This window comes from Ammospiza caudacuta, chromosome 7 (assembly GCF_027887145.1).
Source record: "Ammospiza caudacuta isolate bAmmCau1 chromosome 7, bAmmCau1.pri, whole genome shotgun sequence".
Lineage (NCBI taxonomy): Eukaryota > Metazoa > Chordata > Aves > Passeriformes > Passerellidae > Ammospiza > Ammospiza caudacuta.
The window spans coordinates 21,175,938-21,194,784 of record NC_080599.1 but is presented as its reverse complement, the minus strand read 5'-3'; the positions used below and the strand labels follow the sequence as shown (position 1 = coordinate 21,194,784).

Genomic DNA, 18,847 nt, shown 5'->3' with positions numbered 1-18,847 from the left:
AAGCATCTTTAACCAGTGTGCTGGGAATATTTTTGAATGTACACTGTCATTTAGTATGTGTAAAGGAATGGAGTATGGAGGAATATGCATTCACAGAGCAGTATGCACCTTTACCACCAGAAGTGACATGTGTTGTTACAAACCATTGTAACCTCACGGCTTACACCGTTGTTACAAATCACTGAATTGCCTGCCAGAATGATCATTCTCTCTTCCAGAAGCATTTTGATGCTGATAAGCTGACTGTATTGCCATGTTTTTGCTGTGCTCAGGTGACAGAGTCAGCACGGGACACTGTCAGTGCCCCGGCTGCTCCCGGCCCCGCCTTGTTTGACCACCAGCGGCAGCACCACTCAGAGTTCATGAAGCAGCTGAGGGCCCGAGCTGATTCAAACAGGTTTGGCTTCATGTTCCACATCTTGGGAGTGGGGAAGTGGCATTTGTTAGGTTTTGCTTCACCTATTTTTGCAGAAAATGTTAAGATGTCATAATGAGTGAGCATTTCAGATGAATTTGGATTCCATCTTTATGCCCTTAATAGTGTACACACACCAAAGGTGACATTAACTATTTCTGTGAAACTGTACATAAAAAGAGTAGAAGAAAGATGATCTTCATGTTTTGTGGGATGATATAACCTAGTTTAAGCTTTAGGAAATCTTACGCTTTAGGAAATCTTTGGGAAATTTTAGCTGTTACTACTTCTAGTAAACTGATAAAAACTCATGAAAACTCCTATATTTAAGACAATGCAGATTGACCCCAAATGCTTCTCATTTCCAGGAAATGTGAATCTACTGCCATATCACAAGGTAAAGAGGAGACTGGTGACTCAAAACAGACATACTCACCAATGTTTGATAGTTACTCTGAGTCCTCAAGATCAAAGGTTCACGATCAGAGGTAAGAAGCTTTTTGTGTCCTGTTCACTTACCTGATATAGTTAGGTGCCCTGAAGTTTCTCACAGCCTTTCTCTGATCTTGAACTGGAAAAATGTTGTCCTCTGTAGTTTTCCTAAATTCTAAAACAGAATTTCTACCTTACCATTCTTCTAAAATCTGGAAGATTTCTTTGCATTTGTTTATCATCACTACTCACTGCCAGGTGTAAAGGAGGTGCATACCTTCTGACCACATGGATTTTAAGCTAGAATAAAACCAACAATCAGTAGTTTGATGAAACTTGGAATTTTAAAATAGCCAAACTGCATTTTAAAACCAAAACCAAACCCTCTGCATGTTGTTTATTGTTGTGATGTTAATTGTGGTTTGTACAGCAGTAATGTAACATAAGCATTTTAAAATGTGCAAAGTATTTTTTAAAACATGTTCTCTGGATAACACAGTAGTACCAGCAGCCGCCAGGAGAGCCCTTCAGTTCCATCTTCTAAGGAGAATGAGAAGAAGCTTTCCCGTCGTGAGAAGACAGCCAGCAGTATTGAAGAGCAGGCTCACACTGCTGCAGATGATTCCTTGCCCAGTGACAGTGTTTTGTCCCTGCCAGATGAAAAAGGTTGGCTCTGCTGCTGGTGTGTGATGGCTCTGAAGGTGGGGAGGGCGGAGGGAGAGAGGGTGGTGCTGTTTCAGAATGAATTTCTGAAAAAAATGAGGGGAAGTGTGTGAAGAAAGCTGAGCCCCAGGTGAATTGTAGTCTCTGAAGAGGTAACAGAATGGCACAGTGAGATGGGAACCTTTGAGATTTTGCTGTGTTGGCTTAGCCACATGCTCATGTGCTGAACCTGCAGGCACAACACCAAATGTTTCAACAACTCCACATGTGTTTATGCCTGTGCACACAAATCTGTTAGGTCTCTCAAAGCTGGGTAATAGATGTTTTCTAACCCAAAATCACTCTTTCCTAAACACCCATTTTTCTACATCAGTTATCTCCCTGTCTTTCTGACCCCCCTAACATCAGTGAGATGCGACAGACTAAAATTGCATTTGTGGTGCAAAACTGAGTGGAAAACAGCTTCCCTGATTTCTCCCTCAGATTCTGCTTCTGTTGCAACAGAGTATTCCCTGAAATTTGATGAGTCCATGACAGAGGATGAGATTGAAGAAAAATCTTTTCGGTCTTTGCTGCCTTCTGAGAGTCATCGCAGAAATAATCTGGAGAAGAAGCGAGGCACTCGTGATGATTCTGATGAGGAAGTGTCCCCAGACAAAACAGCTCTGTCATCTATCAAGGTAGATGTTTTAAGTTAATTTAATTTAACTCAGCTGACATGGTCAAGCTGATAAGCTTCAAGTGAGCTGTTCTTAGCTGTGTTTGCTGAGTTGAGGGTTCTTTTCCTCCCTGTGGTTCTCTGAGCATCTCAAAACAGAGAGATGTGTGAATCATGCTGTATGTCACTGTTGTACACGTGTGATGATTTATGAAACAATCCATCCAGGCCTCTGCCTTGTGGCTTAGGAGGAGTGACTTTTTGAGGTAGGTTTTAAAAGTGGATTAAGTCCTCCAACTATGCTAGCACACAGCTAGGAAATACAAGAGGATGCTTCATCTCTCTGGCCAAAGTGAGGACCTCCCAAAACTGTCACATAGGGCAAAAATAGCTGCTCTGCACAAAGCTCAGATTAAAAACAGCTTCCCTTCCTACATCTATTTTTGTTTATCTGTGTATATGCACACACAGACATGCACTTTGTAATTGTAAAAAAGCCATGGCATTTCTGTGGTTTTGTGCCAACTTTATCTTTCCTTCTAGGAGCTAAGCATGCCATTCTCAGGGGGGCAGGACAGTTTCTCTAAGTTTACCATGGAGATGGTAAGGCAGTACATGAAAGAGGAGGAAATGAGAGCAGCTCATCAGTCCTCACTGCTCCGGCTCCGGGAGAAGGCTCTCAAAGAGAAGACCAAGGCTGAGCTGGCGTGGCTGGAACACCAGAAAAAGTAAGGCAGCTCTGAATGTGCATACTGCTGACTGACCATTTCCTTCTATTTTCCAGGGCTTTGTTTCCACCTTCTTGCTCCCTTATTAACTATTAATGGTTGAACTAATCTTCTGGCATCAGTATTCTGTGCAGTTGTTACTGGGACTTGGGAAGAGCAGGACCCAGTTTATAAATGTGCTTTGATATTTACATTGAATGGAGTTTGATTAAGAATTTCACTGAAACAGTAGAAGAGCAGATGTTTGTTGTCAGTTGGAGGAGGTAGTTGCCAACCATTCCTCTACACATCTTAATTCAGGAAGATATAACAGTTTGACCTTTCTTTGCTTGATGTGTGTCTGAAGTCATTTTAGTTGACTCAGGCACATTTTGTGTATCTGGATACATGTTGTACTTAGTGCTTTGTTTCCAATCTAAGATGTGCTTTGTCCTGAAGTCCACTTGAAGTACCCACTGATACTAGTAAACAGCAGTGGCCAGATTTAATCAATAATTTTCTCTGCATGGCAGTACCATTGTTCAGCAGACACTTTCTTACAATTTTGTGTTATTGTGGATTTGACAAAGGAGTATTAGGTAGTGAGCCAAGTGCCCTTCCTTCTGTGTTTCTCAAATGGTGAGTGTGCTACCTCTGCAGAGCTTCTGCCCATTCTTTTGTGATCTCCTATTACCTGCACTGGCTTTTTTACTGTGCCTGTCTGACCAAATGATGCAAAATATTCCACCATAGAGCATGCCAAGGATTAAGGTATATACTCTTCTGCAGAATAAGAAAAGTAAACTTTTTTTTTTCACTTTAAAGAGTAAAAGGCTTGTTGTGCATTTTTAAAATATTGCTTTATTTTATTTATTATTATAAAGCAATTATTTATTGTTATAAAGCAATCTTATTACTTTATTTATACTTCTTTCTCTCAATCTGTTTGCAGGCATTTGAGAGACAAGGGAGAGGATGATAAGATGCCTCCTATTCGAAAGAGGCAGCGTGGACTGCTGCTGAGATTACAGCAGGAAAAGGTAAGGGATGCCCTTTAGGAAAGTCCTGTTGAAAGCCATGTGTACTCTTTAAAGGTTTCAGACACTGTAAATATAGGAATGGAGAACCAGCAGTATTTCTTACCTGTTAGTTTTAATTTGCATTTCAATCATATTCAGCATGTTGCTCTCAAGGGTCCTTCTCTATCTTTAATCTCATAATTGAGACTCTGATTAATTGATCTCCAGTTCTTTGCTACTGAAGTTCAGCCTGGTTCCTTCCTTGTGTAACTGCAGTCATGTCAAACCCATAGCAAGGGCACTGTGGCATCTTTGAGTGTGTTCTTGAGAGAGGTCTGTCAGTGTTCTCATGCTGAATTTTTACACCTAACAGGCAGAAATTAAACGTCTCCAGGAGGCAAACAAGGCTGCTCGCAAGGAGAGGCAGCTCATCCTTAAGCAGCAGGCGGAAATCGAGCGAATCCGCCAGACTACGATGAAGCTGCAGGAAAAACTGAAGTCTGCAGGAGAAAACAAGCTGGTGAGTGTTGAGCACAGAAACTGGAGTCTTCCCTCTTCACCATGTTTATAGGAATGGAGGGATACCAGTTTGGACCTATCACTTGGAAGTTTTCTCTGCCTGAAGTGATCTCACCCCTTTATCTCAGCAATTTATGCTTAATTTCTTTAGAACATCATTTAAGGAAATGCCTTTGGAGAAGTTATAAAATGTTTTAAATGCACAGTAGATGTGTTTGTTCTTTCTCAAGCTGAACTAATGACTTTGGGAATGTGAGATTTTTGATGTTTAGGTCTCTGAGGCTTTGATTTTTGTATATAAGCACTAACCCCAAAATTTCCTGCTGTGTGCTAATGTAATTATTCTAAGTTTCTTGCCTCTACTTGCCTCCTCACAAAATTTTGAGAAGACACAAGTTTAATAGTAGTACTGTAGAAAAGGTTGATTTCCTGTTTGAGTAGCTGAATTCTGGTTTGTTGCTTTGGGGGGCTTTTTGTTTTGGTGGGTTTTTTTTGTTTTGGGGTTTGGTGTTTCTTTGATCTTTTGTGGGGTTTTTTTGTTTGTTTTCTTGGGTTGTTTTTGGAGTTTTTTGTTTGTTTTGGTTTTTTGTTGTTGTTGTCGTTCTGGATAGAGTTAGGGGAAAACTTAAATTATGGAGAGAAAGGGTGTGCTAAAAGCTGTGTGTCAAATAAAAACGAGGTTATGAAGTTGAATCTGTAAGTGGACAGAAGCAGTATTTCACGTAATCTAGAGATTACAAGTTAAATTAACACCAACACAATTCATTAAGGATTTTGGAATAGTCTTGTAATACTTTTTTATTTTAATCCTTCAATTGTAGGAGCTTCCCAGTGAGGATGACATCAAGCAGAGCAATGGTTCCAGCCCACTTCCAACTGATGCAGAAACACGCAGCCCTTCCCCAATCTCCATCTCCAGCAGTGAGACCAGCAGCATTATGCAGAAGCTTAAAAAAATGCGCAGCAGAATGGATGAAAAGTAACTATATAATTTTTTTTCTTTTAAAAAATACTGCTATTTTAATGGAACAAGTTGGTTTGGCCCAAATCTGCACTAAAGACAGCCACCAGAAATATTGGTGGTGTTAATATCACACCTTGGTCTGAATTGCCTGAAAAACAACTGATTGGAAGCATGAAGAAAACTATATTAATCTTTGAACGTAATAATTTAAAGTTCTTGCATGATTCAAACATTATGCCAGACCATGTGGTCAAGATTTTATTGAAGAAGATTTGGTTTAGTATTCTTTGTACTTGATAGAGTTGGTAAAAGCACATCAGGTTAAGAGATGTCGATGTTTGTAGGTACAAGAAATAAGGACAGGTTGTGGCTTCACAGCACATCCTGTCAGAGTTTCTCCTGAAATGAGAGACCTGAAGTCAAATGGTCAAAATGGTGCCTGTATTTTGTATCTCCTCTTTAACCTTAAAGAGTGAAAAAATATAGGGAGTGAGACTCTGGAATTACAGTGCAAATTTTTGAGTTGAAATGTAATTTATAACAGCAATTATCTTATGCAAAAACTAGTAACTGAGTTTCAGATCTGGCTCACAGAAAGACACTGAGGTTGTCAGGTATGTGATTTCCATCTAATTATCCAGCTGCTGAATTTTAATTCTGGTTGCATTAAAATCAACTAGGATGAACTCTTTAAATATTTTTTTTATTAATGGAGATGATATGTATGTGACTGAGAATATATTTGGTTTACAGTTTGGAAGAATGTTGAAAATGTTTGTTAGGCTCCAGAGTAAATAACAAAATTTGTATGCAGTTCCTGTGTTTGAAAACCTAAAATGAATCTCCTGATTTTGCTTATGAAATTGTTTTAGATAATTGTTTCTGCATCCTTTCAGTGTAGGAATTATTTGTGTGCATGAAACATCCCAAACACTTTATACCTGCTTGTGCTCATTAGTTTGGAGTCCTAAATTCTTATTTGAGACTAATTCATTGAAAGTCTGGCTTCTGCCAGTTGCCACAAGAAACAGCCTTTGCTTAAACAATTCTTTTGAGCTTCGAACCAAGACAGTCACTGCACTTCAGTCCCTGTGGGTGCTCTTTGGAATGTGTTTTCTCTGAGATTCCAAACACAGCTGGATAAAACATCCCAGAGCAAGCAGTGCCATGTAAAGGCCAGCTGTCCTTGTCACATTTAGCAGCCTGTTTGCTTGCAATCATTTGAGAAGCACATTTCCCACCCATGCATGTATTTGAGTATGATGAAAATAAAACCCAACAGCACTAAGGGAGGCTTTGGTGTGAGCAGGGAAAACTCAAAACCTGTTGTAGTTTCATGGCCTTTGTGTCTAGCCTGAGTTGATTGCTGTTTTATTCTGACTCCTCTGGTGGCATCTGATAAACTGAACAGCCAAAATCAATGATGATTAAAAGTTTTTGAGGTGTCATATTTCTAAAACTAAACTCATGGCATTCCAAATTGTATGAAAACCACCCCATCATCATAGTGGCAAATTCTCAAAGTATATTTTGAGACTGGTAAATGACTTAAGATAGAGACTTGAAAAGCATGTGTGTTGCAGGCCATGCTGACTTCTAGGTTTTAAACAAGAAACGTTTTTCTTCTGATCCTATTTTTTTGTTATCCTATTTTTTCCCCACAAACAAGTTCAACAAATTTCAAATGGTGATACAAAACAATCTGTAGGTTATGATTTTTGAGATACAGTATTAATACTAAAAGAGATGACAAATATACTTGTATATCTAAGGCTTCCTTTGCTTTTTTATCAGCTAGTGGCTTTGTCAATATTGTTCTTGAAATCTTATTTTTTCAAAGTACATTCATTCCTAAACCACACTTAAAATTGCATAAAGACTTATATATTACAAGGGATAGCAGCAGATATCAAGTATGTTCTACCTTTAAAAATATTTTAGTCACTATTTGATTATTATTTGATGTAGTTGGAAATATTTCTCACCTGAAGAATACTTTTCAAAAGCTGGATACCAAGATTTGAGATGGAACAATTACTTTTAGGCAGAACAAGTGGAAATTGTGTGTGATCTGTATGGTCATGTGGTTTTGGTTTTATGGTTTTAAGACTTGGATTGCTGTATATGTTCAAAGGAGGAAGTATTTTGTGTGAGCATAAATGATTCTCTAAAACTTGATTTCCCTCTTGTACAGTTTTTGCACACCTTTGGCAGGTGTTTTGGTAGTGATAGCAGTGCTTATTGATTGAAAAACTGCTGACTTGGCATCTTTTTTAATGTCTTGATTTGTAAAGCACGTAAAAATAGCATTAAGATGTTTGGCTTGGGGTTTAATGGTAGCAAGCTGCCATTTGAGGGGAATCAGGGTGGGAAATGGGGCTCAAGGGAAGAAGCTGGATGATAAATAAAAGGAACTTGAGGAAGGAACTTGGAAAGCCTGCTATGCTGGATTTGCTGTACTCCACAGCAAGGTGGAAATCCTTTGGCTTCCTTACTTAGGAGGCAGCTTTAATATTTGTCTTGTGCTAAAAGGGGAATGAATGGATAGTTTTGTTTTCACTTTAACTGATGAGTCTGTGTAGCCTGCATGTGAACAGGAGCATGCTCTGTCAAAGAGAATTAACCACTTTCCCCTGGCTTTCCTTGCATACGCAGCATTAATGATAATTTTTTGCAATAACAAATTAAATGCTTATTTTCATTTGCTTTTCCTTAGTGTGCTTCTTAGCTTGCATTGTAGTTGATAGAGCTAAATGGAGCATGGTATTTTTCTATAAATTTAATAATTCATTAGGAATTAGCTTAAAATGGTAATAGTTTTATGAAATACCATTTTAAGCAGAGCTGTCAATTATGTAGGTTTTTTTTAAACAATAGATATTATCTTTCTGCAGTTAATACTTCAATGAAATATATGGGTATTCTGAGATCAAGTTTGTTGCAAAAAATCCCAATTAGCAGCTATAATGTGAATGGCAGGTGTATCTGGAACTGTCTGTGTTTTAAAAGTAAACTATTTAATCTCTTTTTTCTTTGCTCTTTCACTGGTGCTTACCTCACTGTAGAAATAATTTTACTGAGGTTTCACCAGGTGAAGAAAATGTGTTTATAGTTTCAGACCAGGAAATTGTTGATATTGCAAGACCAGCATGCTCTTTAATACCAATAACACACTCTTTTGAGAGAATAGCATGAGAGGGGTCAGGCTGAGATAAGTTAACTGGTGCCTGTGCAAATCTGCATCAAAGTAATAAAACTCTCCCAAATTTAAAGAAAAATACAGCAGTGTGAAAATAGCTTGTCTTTCATTTAACAGAAAACCAAGTGTTGCAAGTGTATGTTCTATAACCTTCTGCATAACAGTGTATAGTTTTTGTACTGCAGATGTTGGATATTAACTATACAATGTTAAATGCAATTAATTTTCAAGTTCTTTGCCAGATGCTATCCTTTTCTCATTCTTTCTGCCTTAATTGCTATCTTAGTTTTAAACTCTTCCTCCTTATTTTGTAGACACTGCTCTCCTGTTCACTACTTCTTCTCTGTCTTTACGTCTCACCACTGGGCCTCTCTCAGTGTCTGTTTTCCCAACCTCCACCCCAAATTCCAGCTGTATATCTACAACCAATTGGTCAGGTAACTGTATATTTCTCCAGTGATAGACTCTTTGATAGAGCATGCTCTGTTCAGTCCTAGAAAGTCCAGAGGTTCTTCAGCAGGGGACATGGTTGGCACTTGCCTCACAGTTTGCAGATCTTTTCACTGACATAGGCAGGGGGATCACTCCACCCTCAGCACCAGGCTGAGCAGTGCAGGGATTTGCTGGAGGGAAGGATGCCATCCGGAGGGACCTGGACAAGCTTGAGGAGTGGGCCAGTGTGACCCTCATGGAGGTCCACAAGGTGCAAGGCCCTGCAGCTGGGTCAGGACAATCCCCACTATCAGTTCAGCCTGGGGAGGGAATGAATTGAGAGCAGTTCTTCAGAGAAGGACCTGGAGATGCTGATGGACCAAAAAATGGGGTTTGACTCTGCAGTGTGCACTTGCAGCCCAGTAAAACAACTCTATTTTGGGCTGCATGGAAAAACAGCAGCTCAGGGGAGGTGGTTCTGCCCCTGTACTCCACACTGGTGAGACCCAACCTGCAGTGCAGTGTCCAGGTCTTGGGTCCGCACTGTGAGAAAGACACGAATTTGTCCTTCAGATCCAGAGGAATCCACAAAATAATGAAAGAGAGGGAACACCTTTCCTGTGCAGAAAGGCTGAGAAAGTTGGGCTGTTCAGTCTGGGGAAGAGAAGGCTCCAGGGAGACCTTACTGTGCCTTTTCAGCATATACGGTGAGGTTATAGGAAAAATTGAGAGAGACTTACCAGGGCCTGTAGTGATAGGGCAAGAGTAATGTTTTTAGGATGAGAGAAGGTAGATCTAGATTAAATCTAAGGAAGAAGTTCTTTGCTGTGAGGTTGGTGAAGCACTGGCACAACAATCTGTCCCATCCCTGAAAGTGTTCAGGTCAGCAGGAACTTTGAGCAACCTGGTCTAGCAAAAGGAGTCCCTGCCTATGGTAGAGGAGTGAAACTAGATGGTCTTTATTGTTTCTTCCAACCCAAACCATTCCAGGATTCAAATCTCTTATTCCTGCTATGTTCTGAGTGGCAAACAGACAGTTCACTCTGCTCCCACTGTCTGGTTGGTACTTCAGAATAGCTGCTGAAACCTCATAGTTTGGGCTTAAGTCAATATCCCTTAAAATGTGCAAGTACAGTTTAGAGCAGCAGGTTAACACTAATATTTGAAATGCACGGATAAAATGTGTGATATTAGCATCAGAGAAACAGACTTTGAAGTCATGCTGCTGTAATCTGAGTGCTGCTGCTTCCTCATTGCTCCCCCACATTTCCAGGTGCATAGATGCCAGATGTGCTTTTGCAATTTTTTTTTTTCTGCTTTTGAGGATAAATGTGTATGCTTGGTGTTGCAACTGGAACCCTCTAGACTGCAGTAAATATTAAGGCAATGCATCTGCTCTTTTGTGGCTCTGGCCTTTAAAACCCAGGGTTATGAAAGGGTCTGCATCTTTGGCCATGCTGCTTTGATCCTCCTCTTCTTGTGAGTTTTTGTTAGAATCTTCTTTCTTTCCCATCACTTCTGTTCACTTATCTTTCTTATTAAGTAGTTCTTCTGTGGTAATTATTTTCATGGCAATTTCATTAATTCTCCTCCTGTTTGTGGTCTTTTGGGTTAATTCATTTGACATCTGCTTTTAAGGAGTCCTGCTCTTTTGAATCCATTTATTTCAGCCTTTCTCTGCATTTTATTTCAACTTGAAGTGCCTCTCTCAGGACCCAATAAACTGCAAAAGTTCCTGATGAAATTAAACAGTAGGTGAAGAAAGAAGAAAAAGTTGCTTTTTGCATTGAGGTCATTGTAATAATGACCTCTAAAACAAGTTCCACATGCATGATCTGCTGGACTAATTGGAACTGATGTGTGTGTGAGAGTAAGAGTGGATAGATCTGCTAGTGCTGGTGAAAGACACAACATTATCATGACTGTCCTGTCATGTTTGTAATGCAATTGCTGTTGGTAGTTTGCTCTGTTAATGACACCAGCCTGTCAGTTTGGCATAAGTGTAGATGATGTTTGATGTTTGTCTATAGAAAGAATAAAATTATGCACAAAACCATGGAATCTGTCAGCTTCAAGGTAGCAGATGTTCCAGAGATTCTGAGGTGCTTCTGTTTTTCACCTCGTCTTGTCTTGACCATCAGAAAGAAGATTGTGAGCGTCTCTAACTGGCTTCTGAAACTTTTCTCTTCATGTCATAACTTGCTCCCTTTGTCTAAATCTGTCTTAGAGAAGGACTTATCTGAATCTCAACCTTTCTGACCAACTGCCAGCTCACTTTTCCAGGGAACAGAACAAACACTGAGTGAGCAAATGAGAAGTGTCCCTTAGCAGGCAAGACCTGCACATTAGTCACTTGGCCATTCCAGACTCTGTAAATAAAAGGGTTTTATGAAACATGAGAGATTAAAAAGCACAAATGAGATTATTATCTGCTTTGCAGCTTAAAAACTTTGATGCTAAGTGCTTGGGATGGCTTGAAAATTATAAGGACGTTTGCAAAAACAAAGTATCACAAGTTTTGAAGTCTGCCTTCTATAGCACCACAACTTCTGTACCAATGGCAAACTATGGACTTTCTACAGAGTGATTCTGTGGCATCTTAAAGCTTTCAGTGGAGGAGATTAATAGATTGATAGACACTTTTCTCTAGACTTGGCATGCCAGAGGAAGTGTGTGCAATTGATGCTGAACTTGCTTCCAATTTACTGTCTGAAAGGTGAAGTGCTATGGTTACTTCAGTGCTCAGAAATGAGACAGGAGCTGGCAAAGAGAACAAAGGTGTGCACACAAACCTATTCATACCTACCAAATCCTGTGAGAGTTTTGTCAATTCTAAGGTTTCATGGATCACTTAAGAGCTCTTTGTGAGAAAGAAAATATCTATGAATTTTCAGCATGAGCTTTAATTTTGATTTTTTTCTTAATCTACCAGCTAGATATGTTAGAAGCTGGGAAGGAACAGTCTGGCATGGTTATTTTCTTGATGCTGTCAGCTCACAATTTACCTTCCAAGTGCACCAGTCCATAGAGGTGATGCTTAAAGGAAGAAAGATTAAAGCTCCAGGAGGACTCTTCATATAGAATCATCTTCTCTTATAATTACATATTTGGAAAAAACCATGGGGCAACTGAGGTTACAATTTTTCTGTCACTGGGATTGGCAGAAAAGAAAAGTTCATTTTTCAAATTGTTGCAGCTTTCTAGAAGGTTCCAGTTTAATACCACAGGTACATTTCGTGTCCTGAAATTGGGAACTTTTTTCTGTTTAGTTTAGTGCATATGATTTTAATGATTTTGAAGATTTTTTTAAATATAAACAGCCTCTTTACAGTATGATGTAGAGATTACTTCCTGCAGAGAAAAGAACCCTTGTCTACTTGTGGGGTTTTTGCAGCAGCACGTCAGAAATCTGGGAGATCTGTTATTGTGGATATGATCCTAGAAAATGAACTGAACGACTGCAGTTGTGGGAATGATGGCAATGGAGCATCTGGGTGTTGGGAGCTGAGTGTGGCTGGCTGGTTTGGCATTGTCCTGTGCTGTGCCTGGCAGGTTCCTGACCAAGAGGGAGCAGAAGCTGATGCAGCGCCGGCAGCACGCGGAGGAGCTGCTGGAGTGGAAGCGGCGCCTGGATGCCGAGGAGGCCGAAATCCGCAGGATGGAGAAGCAGGCTCTGGCTGCCTGGGACAAGGAGCTGCTCAAAACCAAGATGGCCAAGAAAGAGCTGGGGGATCAGAGGACTGAGCCCAAAGGTAATGGGGGCTGGGGGAAGTGACACATATTATAAGAGTGACGGATTGCTTAGCTTTGCAGGTGTTTCCTCTTCTGATATTTTGGTTGTTATCTGGACACTTGGAATCTCAATTTCTGCACTCTGTTGCCTGTTTCACACCATAGTTAAAAGTGTATTTCTCCTTTGCTGTGTATCCTCCCAAGTGAACAGTGCAGCATAAGCCCATCAGTCACTTCTATATACAATTTTTAAACTGTATTTCTGTCTTTCAAAGCAGAAATATTGCAGTATGCCATGATTGTAGCAATGTGTCTGAACAACTTGGACTACAAGGTGCACCAGCCATTTCACTTGTTACTGTTCTTACCAGGATTTTCTCAAGGCCCTCTGGAATTCATTAAGGTTACTAAGACATAAACTGTGCTAAAATAAGAAAGAAGAAGCTCAGAAACCAAATTCCAAAACCACAAGAACTCGATAATGGGGGGCAGCAAAGCACCTGGACTGTAACCAATCACATATTTTGAGAAGTGCATGCAAAACACGTGAACAAGTGGATCTTGCTGAAGCACAGGGAACAGAATTGCAGTGAGAGAAAGTGATTTCAGGGATTGTTCTGAAAACATATCTATTTTTCTTTTTTTCCCCACTTTACTGAAAGTAGGCAGCGCATCCTTTGGTTGTGCAAAGGGAATTCAGAGTAATGCCTTATTACACTTGTTACTGAAAGCAGTCATGTGGATTTTAGGCATTGTAAGACATTTTCAAGATGATATGTGTATGAATCAGTAAGTTCCAATGAACAAAAATTCAGCAAAGATGCTGAATTCTTATCAATAAGTGAGAAAATTACTTTGTACCAATTGTATCTACCAGTAAACACTGGAGCACAGCCCTGCTTCAGAAGGAAAAGTCCTTCTCCCCAGCCTTTACTCAAACACTGAAGAGTTCTCCGTGGCTGCCTCAGTAATGCCATGACTCCTGCAGAATTTAGTAAACAGGAATATTGAAACCCCAAATTATTATTTTGTTTGTTGCCATTTGAGAGACTCATGATGAAATCATAACATTAAAATGTTTTCTGCAACTACTGTAAAGGAAGCAATCAATTGTAAATTCAAGATCTGGCCTGCAGATTATATGCTCCTCCATGACTTCTTCAGACTAATAGTGACTCTTGCTTCTGTATGGTCAACTGGAAGGACAGGTTTCCCTAATAATCTTTTCAGGGTGTGTTGTCTGGAAAATGTTAGAATATCCTGAAAACCTCTTTATTTTAGATATTCAGCAATCACTAAGATTGTTGTGCAGGCCTCACAGATGCATAGAATCATTTGGATTGGAAAAGGCTTCATGAGATCATAATGTCCAACCTTTTACTAATACCACCTTGTCAACTAGACCAGGGCACTAAGTGCCACATCAAGTTGTTTCTTGAACACAAATCATGCTTTAAATCATACTTCTCTGGTAAACAGGCTTGTTCTTGCTAAATATTCCACCAGCAGTTGTAGGTGAGGGAAATAATGCTTGTTTGACATGTATTGCTAGTAGTTACTACTTTATCTGCAGACAGCATAGCAATTTTGCCTTTCAGCCTTATGCCTTCAGCCTTATATGCCTTCAGCTTCTGCATAAGATGGTTCTGATGTGCTTTGTTTTTTCTCTCATTGAATCTCAGAAACAGCTAGTGAGGAAGAGTCTCCAGTGCCTTCTTGCTCTCATCTGAATAGTGAAAGCTCTATCCCAGAAGATCTTGGCAGTCTGGTGGCTGAGTCTGTCCCTTCAGAGCCTATGGGCCATGGACAGCCAGAAAGCCCAGATCAGAGTACAATTAATGAAGAAATTGTTTATTCTGAAGATTTCAAGTCCTCTACATCACCTGGCAAACTGGTGAGTGAGCTGTTCTGCCTTATGTACTCTACACACTATCAGAGAAGTGGCAAGTACAGCCATCCCGGTTGTAGAGATTACACTATTCACTAAATCTGTTTTCTGTGTTTATGATACCATTTCACATCGCTGTGAGTAATCATTGTGATCAGACATGTTCTTTGAAGTCTTGAGGAAATATTGTTTCCACACAGAGTTTAGATATTTTTAAAATTGTGGGGAGTCTTGCAAAACATTTTACGTATGTCACGTAGGTATGCAGTGCTAAGTGGTGGAATACTGACCCAGTTTAGAGTGTGAATTAGCTGTGGGCTAGCTTGTTGCCATTGTATAAATTCTTTGAGGCCATGGAAGCTATGCTCTGTTTTTCCACTTTGCCTTATTTGCAAGTAATGTATCCCAAAGTGTAGCTATAGTACAAAGAAGCAGACCTGTAACCTCATGCACAGTCCTTTGGGTTTCAGATTGTGTCTGCTTGCTGCTTAATTCTGCCCTATTGTTCTATTCCGATTGTTATTTCTAGTTGGATGATAATTTTAATGAGTTTCATCCTGATAACTTTGCCCTGTGTTCAATAAGACAGAAAATTCAGTCTGTGAGGTAAAAGAACTGCTTATCTAGACTTATTACAAATACTTTCTTGGCAGATTTGCTGAGGAGATAATAATAAAATGTCTAATGTGTGCCAGAGGTTATGTCCAAGGTGTATTCAAGGTTTGTAGGATAATGTTGAAGCATTAAGCAGCATTTTAGAAGAAATTTGCTCCTTGATTTTTTGCCTGGCCTCAGAAAGAATAGTGCTCTGTTGTTTCACTGATTCAGAGTGTTGTCTTGCACCCTCTCCATGAAGTGGTTAATTTTATTAGTTTATTTACTGGGAGTTCCTATTGCTGCAGATGACACAAATGTATTGAACACATGTGAGTCAGAGCCATGTCAGTTCACTTAGGTGGTAGTGGAGTAGTCTAAGCAGGTTTATTGAAATCAGGGCTCAAAGTAAGCAGTCAGCTGTTGCTGCTCTTGGTATTACTGTTTTATTCTCTAGCAAGCTTGAATTCTTAAGATTGTTGTATAGGTACCACTGTTTGAGATGTCCTCTTGTCCTGCTGTTCTTTCCTTTTAAGTGGCTCCTGATGACAGTGATCTTTTACTTTCAAACTGCAATTACTTATTTATCCTGTTCTTCTCTCAGTCTCCTCCCAAAAGCAGCATATCTGTATCAAAGCAAGACTGCAGCAAAGGCAGCCACAGAACTGGAGGACAGCTACATTCACCTGTGAAGTCCTACCAGACATCTCACAACTGGTCTGATGAATCTTTATCTATGACACAGTCAGGTAAGTGTAATACTCACTTGGGTTTATGTTGCTTTTTCAAAGTTTCTCTTTTAACAAACTTGAAGTGCAGACATAGGTGTGGGGAGGCAGACAAATTCCTGGAAGTTGCCAAAGCTTGGGGTTGGTGGGTGTATTTTCCCATTATGTAATTTGATCTCTCCAGCTGAATAAGATCTTAATGTAAGAAGATTTATACTTTATATCCTCTTGCAGAAAGCAGTACAGGCTCTGCAAGCACATGTGAAGAAGATAAGAGTCAATAGTTAAGGTGGTCCTAGGATTTAAAAATTCTTCCTTCTACACCCAGCTCCAGAAGCAGAACAGCTCTGTTACATGGCAATATGGGAGACACTTTTGGTCTGCCATGTGCAGAATCAATGGATGCTTCAGGACATAGGGGTTTATTTGTGGATGAGGGTTTGGTCTGTGTGCAGTAAAATAGGGCCTGAGGAGGCATTTAGAGCTATAAAATCTCCTGCATGGACTCATTATACCCTTTATCCAGTTCCCAAGCTGCCTGCCAGTATATATTGATGGGAGGAATACTGGAAGCGAAGTGGTTCAGAGCAGCCCTTTCCCTGCTGTCTCAGTCATGTGGAGTGCAGGGGATCCTGAGCTCCCTCCAGTGGGTCACCATCATCCACTCTGTTCACCTGGGAAGTCAGTTTTGACTCTTTCCACACTTTTAGTCTCTAGAACATCTTGTTTTCCACAGTGCAATTGATAGAGCACCACAAAATACTTCTTAGCAAATGAGATAGCATTTTCCTTCTTGGGATTTTTAATAGTAATTCTTCTGTAGAAAAAGAATTAGCAGGTTCTCTTGTGTGTAGTGTCTGTTGTTTGTGATGGTTGGTAACTTACTGTGGGAAACACCTACGTATTTGCACTGAGTAATCTGTGTTGGGATTCTGTTTGGAGAGCAGTTTCCAACACAGTGAAGCTTTCAGCACCTTGATAAAAGTTATTTTAAAGCTCTGACTCAGCAGTCATATAAGGAAGCCATTATGAAATGTAGAGCAGTCAACAGTGATCACAAAAATAAGCCTGTATAAAACAAAATATTGACAGTCTTTGACTTCACATTCTAAAGAAAGGTATAAGAGGTGGGAAGCTGATCAGGATGGTGCTGGTTTCACAATAAATCATTCCATTGTAAAGAGACAAATGTTCTGGCCTGCTGACTAACAGTGAAGTCATGGCCCTGTCAGTCTGATGCACGCATAGACAAGGCTGTCAAAGATGAAAGCATGTGCAGATCTTTCCCTTATGAGTTGATCAAGAAATGCTGTAATTACATAGTGGTCACTTACTGTTAGGGAGGAGCTGTTAATTACAGAGGCATCACAAAGTGCTCCTGATTAGCAAGTGAGATTCCATTCTTTTTGTTTGGGTTTTGGGTTTTTAAAAAAATTTTAAATAGTTAACAACAGTTGTTAATGCAAAAAGAATACAGTAGTTTGATTGCATTTACTGGCTGTTATTAAGAATGGAATCCTTCATTTTATGTTTAGAAAGGAGATGGATTAGGGAAATGTCAGCTGTTCCTGCTAGATGACCAAAGCATATTGGTAACTGACTTTCTAAACTACCAAGTAAAGTAATCAGCATTTATAAGCATCCAGAAAACAGGACAGGTGATACTGAGCATTAGAAAGACAAAACAGCCAAAATCCTCCTCTTGGGAGCTGCAGCTATAAAAGAGGAAGGGGCACACGAGCTCAGGGAGGAGCTCCAGTAAGGCTATGTCAGGTAATACTTTGAAGAGTTTTTGATAGTTAATTGTGGTAGCAGCAGTCTGGGACAAGGATCTTGTTTTGCACTATGTTGGTATACATTTAAAGCAAGAAACAAGTGGACATGGTCAGGTGGGTGATAAAAAACAACTAATGAGAGGCTGAGGCAGTCTGTCTATAGAGTCTGAGAGACTAAGAGGAAATAAGGAAAGCTGTTACAGCAGAAATAAGAAAGTCAGCAGAGTTATTGGTAGAATTGGGTTACTATGCAGAGACTAAATCTGAGTATCTGGGGACAGTGACAATCTCTGCATTGTTCAAGTTGACTTCCCTTCCAGCTGTTGGCCAGTCAGCTCTGTATTCATGGATGTATTTAGTCTAGGTGATAGAAAATCTGAATGGCCCAGAAAGTTATACTTGGTTTGAAGTACACTGTCCCAAGTGACTTTCTCATCAATGAAGTGCACTCTGCCACTTGAAACTCTGTATTATAATTGTGAGCCTGTGTTTCAGATATTTGGTGTTTTCAAACTTTTGGTGTGCAGCTCCAAGTTGTATTTTTAAATATAAAAATGAATTTCTGCAATACCCAACATGACAAGCAGCTAATGTTGAAGAGCATAAATGTGTGGTTGGTGTGAATAAACCTGGTAACAAGTTATTGTATCACAGCCTAACTATGTGTTTTAAACTAAGCAACATGCAACACCTTTTTGTATCTTTCACACATAGTAGTGTTTAGAACCTGAAATCCCACCTTAAGATGTTAAATAATATGTTGACATTACATTCTTTGACATTTTTCTTGGACTGCATTTTGTAATTACTGAATGACTGTTTATTGCTTTGCTCAGAATTGTTTTGTGAGGTGCAAGTTTGTAAAGACTAAAAATAACTTTTTCAGAAACCACCTCTGATCAAAGTGACATCGAAGGACGCATCAGGGCCCTGAAGGATGAGCTACGGAAAAGGAAATCTGTGGTTTACCAGCTGAAAAAGGAGCAGAAAAAGAGACAAAAGGAGAGACTGAAGGCCCAGGAAGCCAGTTTGATTAAACAACTGGAGGTCAGGAATAGAAGAAAGAAGGGCAAAGTAACAGATTGTTAGACTTAGATAAATCTTGATGGCAAAATATTGTAT

At 39.7% G+C, this 18,847-nt stretch overlaps 1 protein-coding gene across 1 annotated transcript in view; it reads left to right on the top strand.

The window, feature by feature from the left end:
- Positions 1 to 18,847, top strand: part of CEP350 (centrosomal protein 350) — a 69,263-nt gene that overhangs the window by 33,675 nt on the left and 16,741 nt on the right. The window contains exons 20-31 of the mRNA XM_058808396.1: positions 273 to 397; positions 784 to 903; positions 1,347 to 1,513; positions 1,994 to 2,190; positions 2,712 to 2,896; positions 3,828 to 3,915; positions 4,268 to 4,414; positions 5,235 to 5,392; positions 12,561 to 12,760; positions 14,423 to 14,634; positions 15,827 to 15,971; positions 18,612 to 18,772. Of these exons, the coding sequence (XP_058664379.1) occupies positions 273 to 397; positions 784 to 903; positions 1,347 to 1,513; positions 1,994 to 2,190; positions 2,712 to 2,896; positions 3,828 to 3,915; positions 4,268 to 4,414; positions 5,235 to 5,392; positions 12,561 to 12,760; positions 14,423 to 14,634; positions 15,827 to 15,971; positions 18,612 to 18,772 (1,905 nt within the window). The remainder of the gene's footprint in view (positions 1 to 272; positions 398 to 783; positions 904 to 1,346; positions 1,514 to 1,993; positions 2,191 to 2,711; positions 2,897 to 3,827; positions 3,916 to 4,267; positions 4,415 to 5,234; positions 5,393 to 12,560; positions 12,761 to 14,422; positions 14,635 to 15,826; positions 15,972 to 18,611; positions 18,773 to 18,847) is intronic.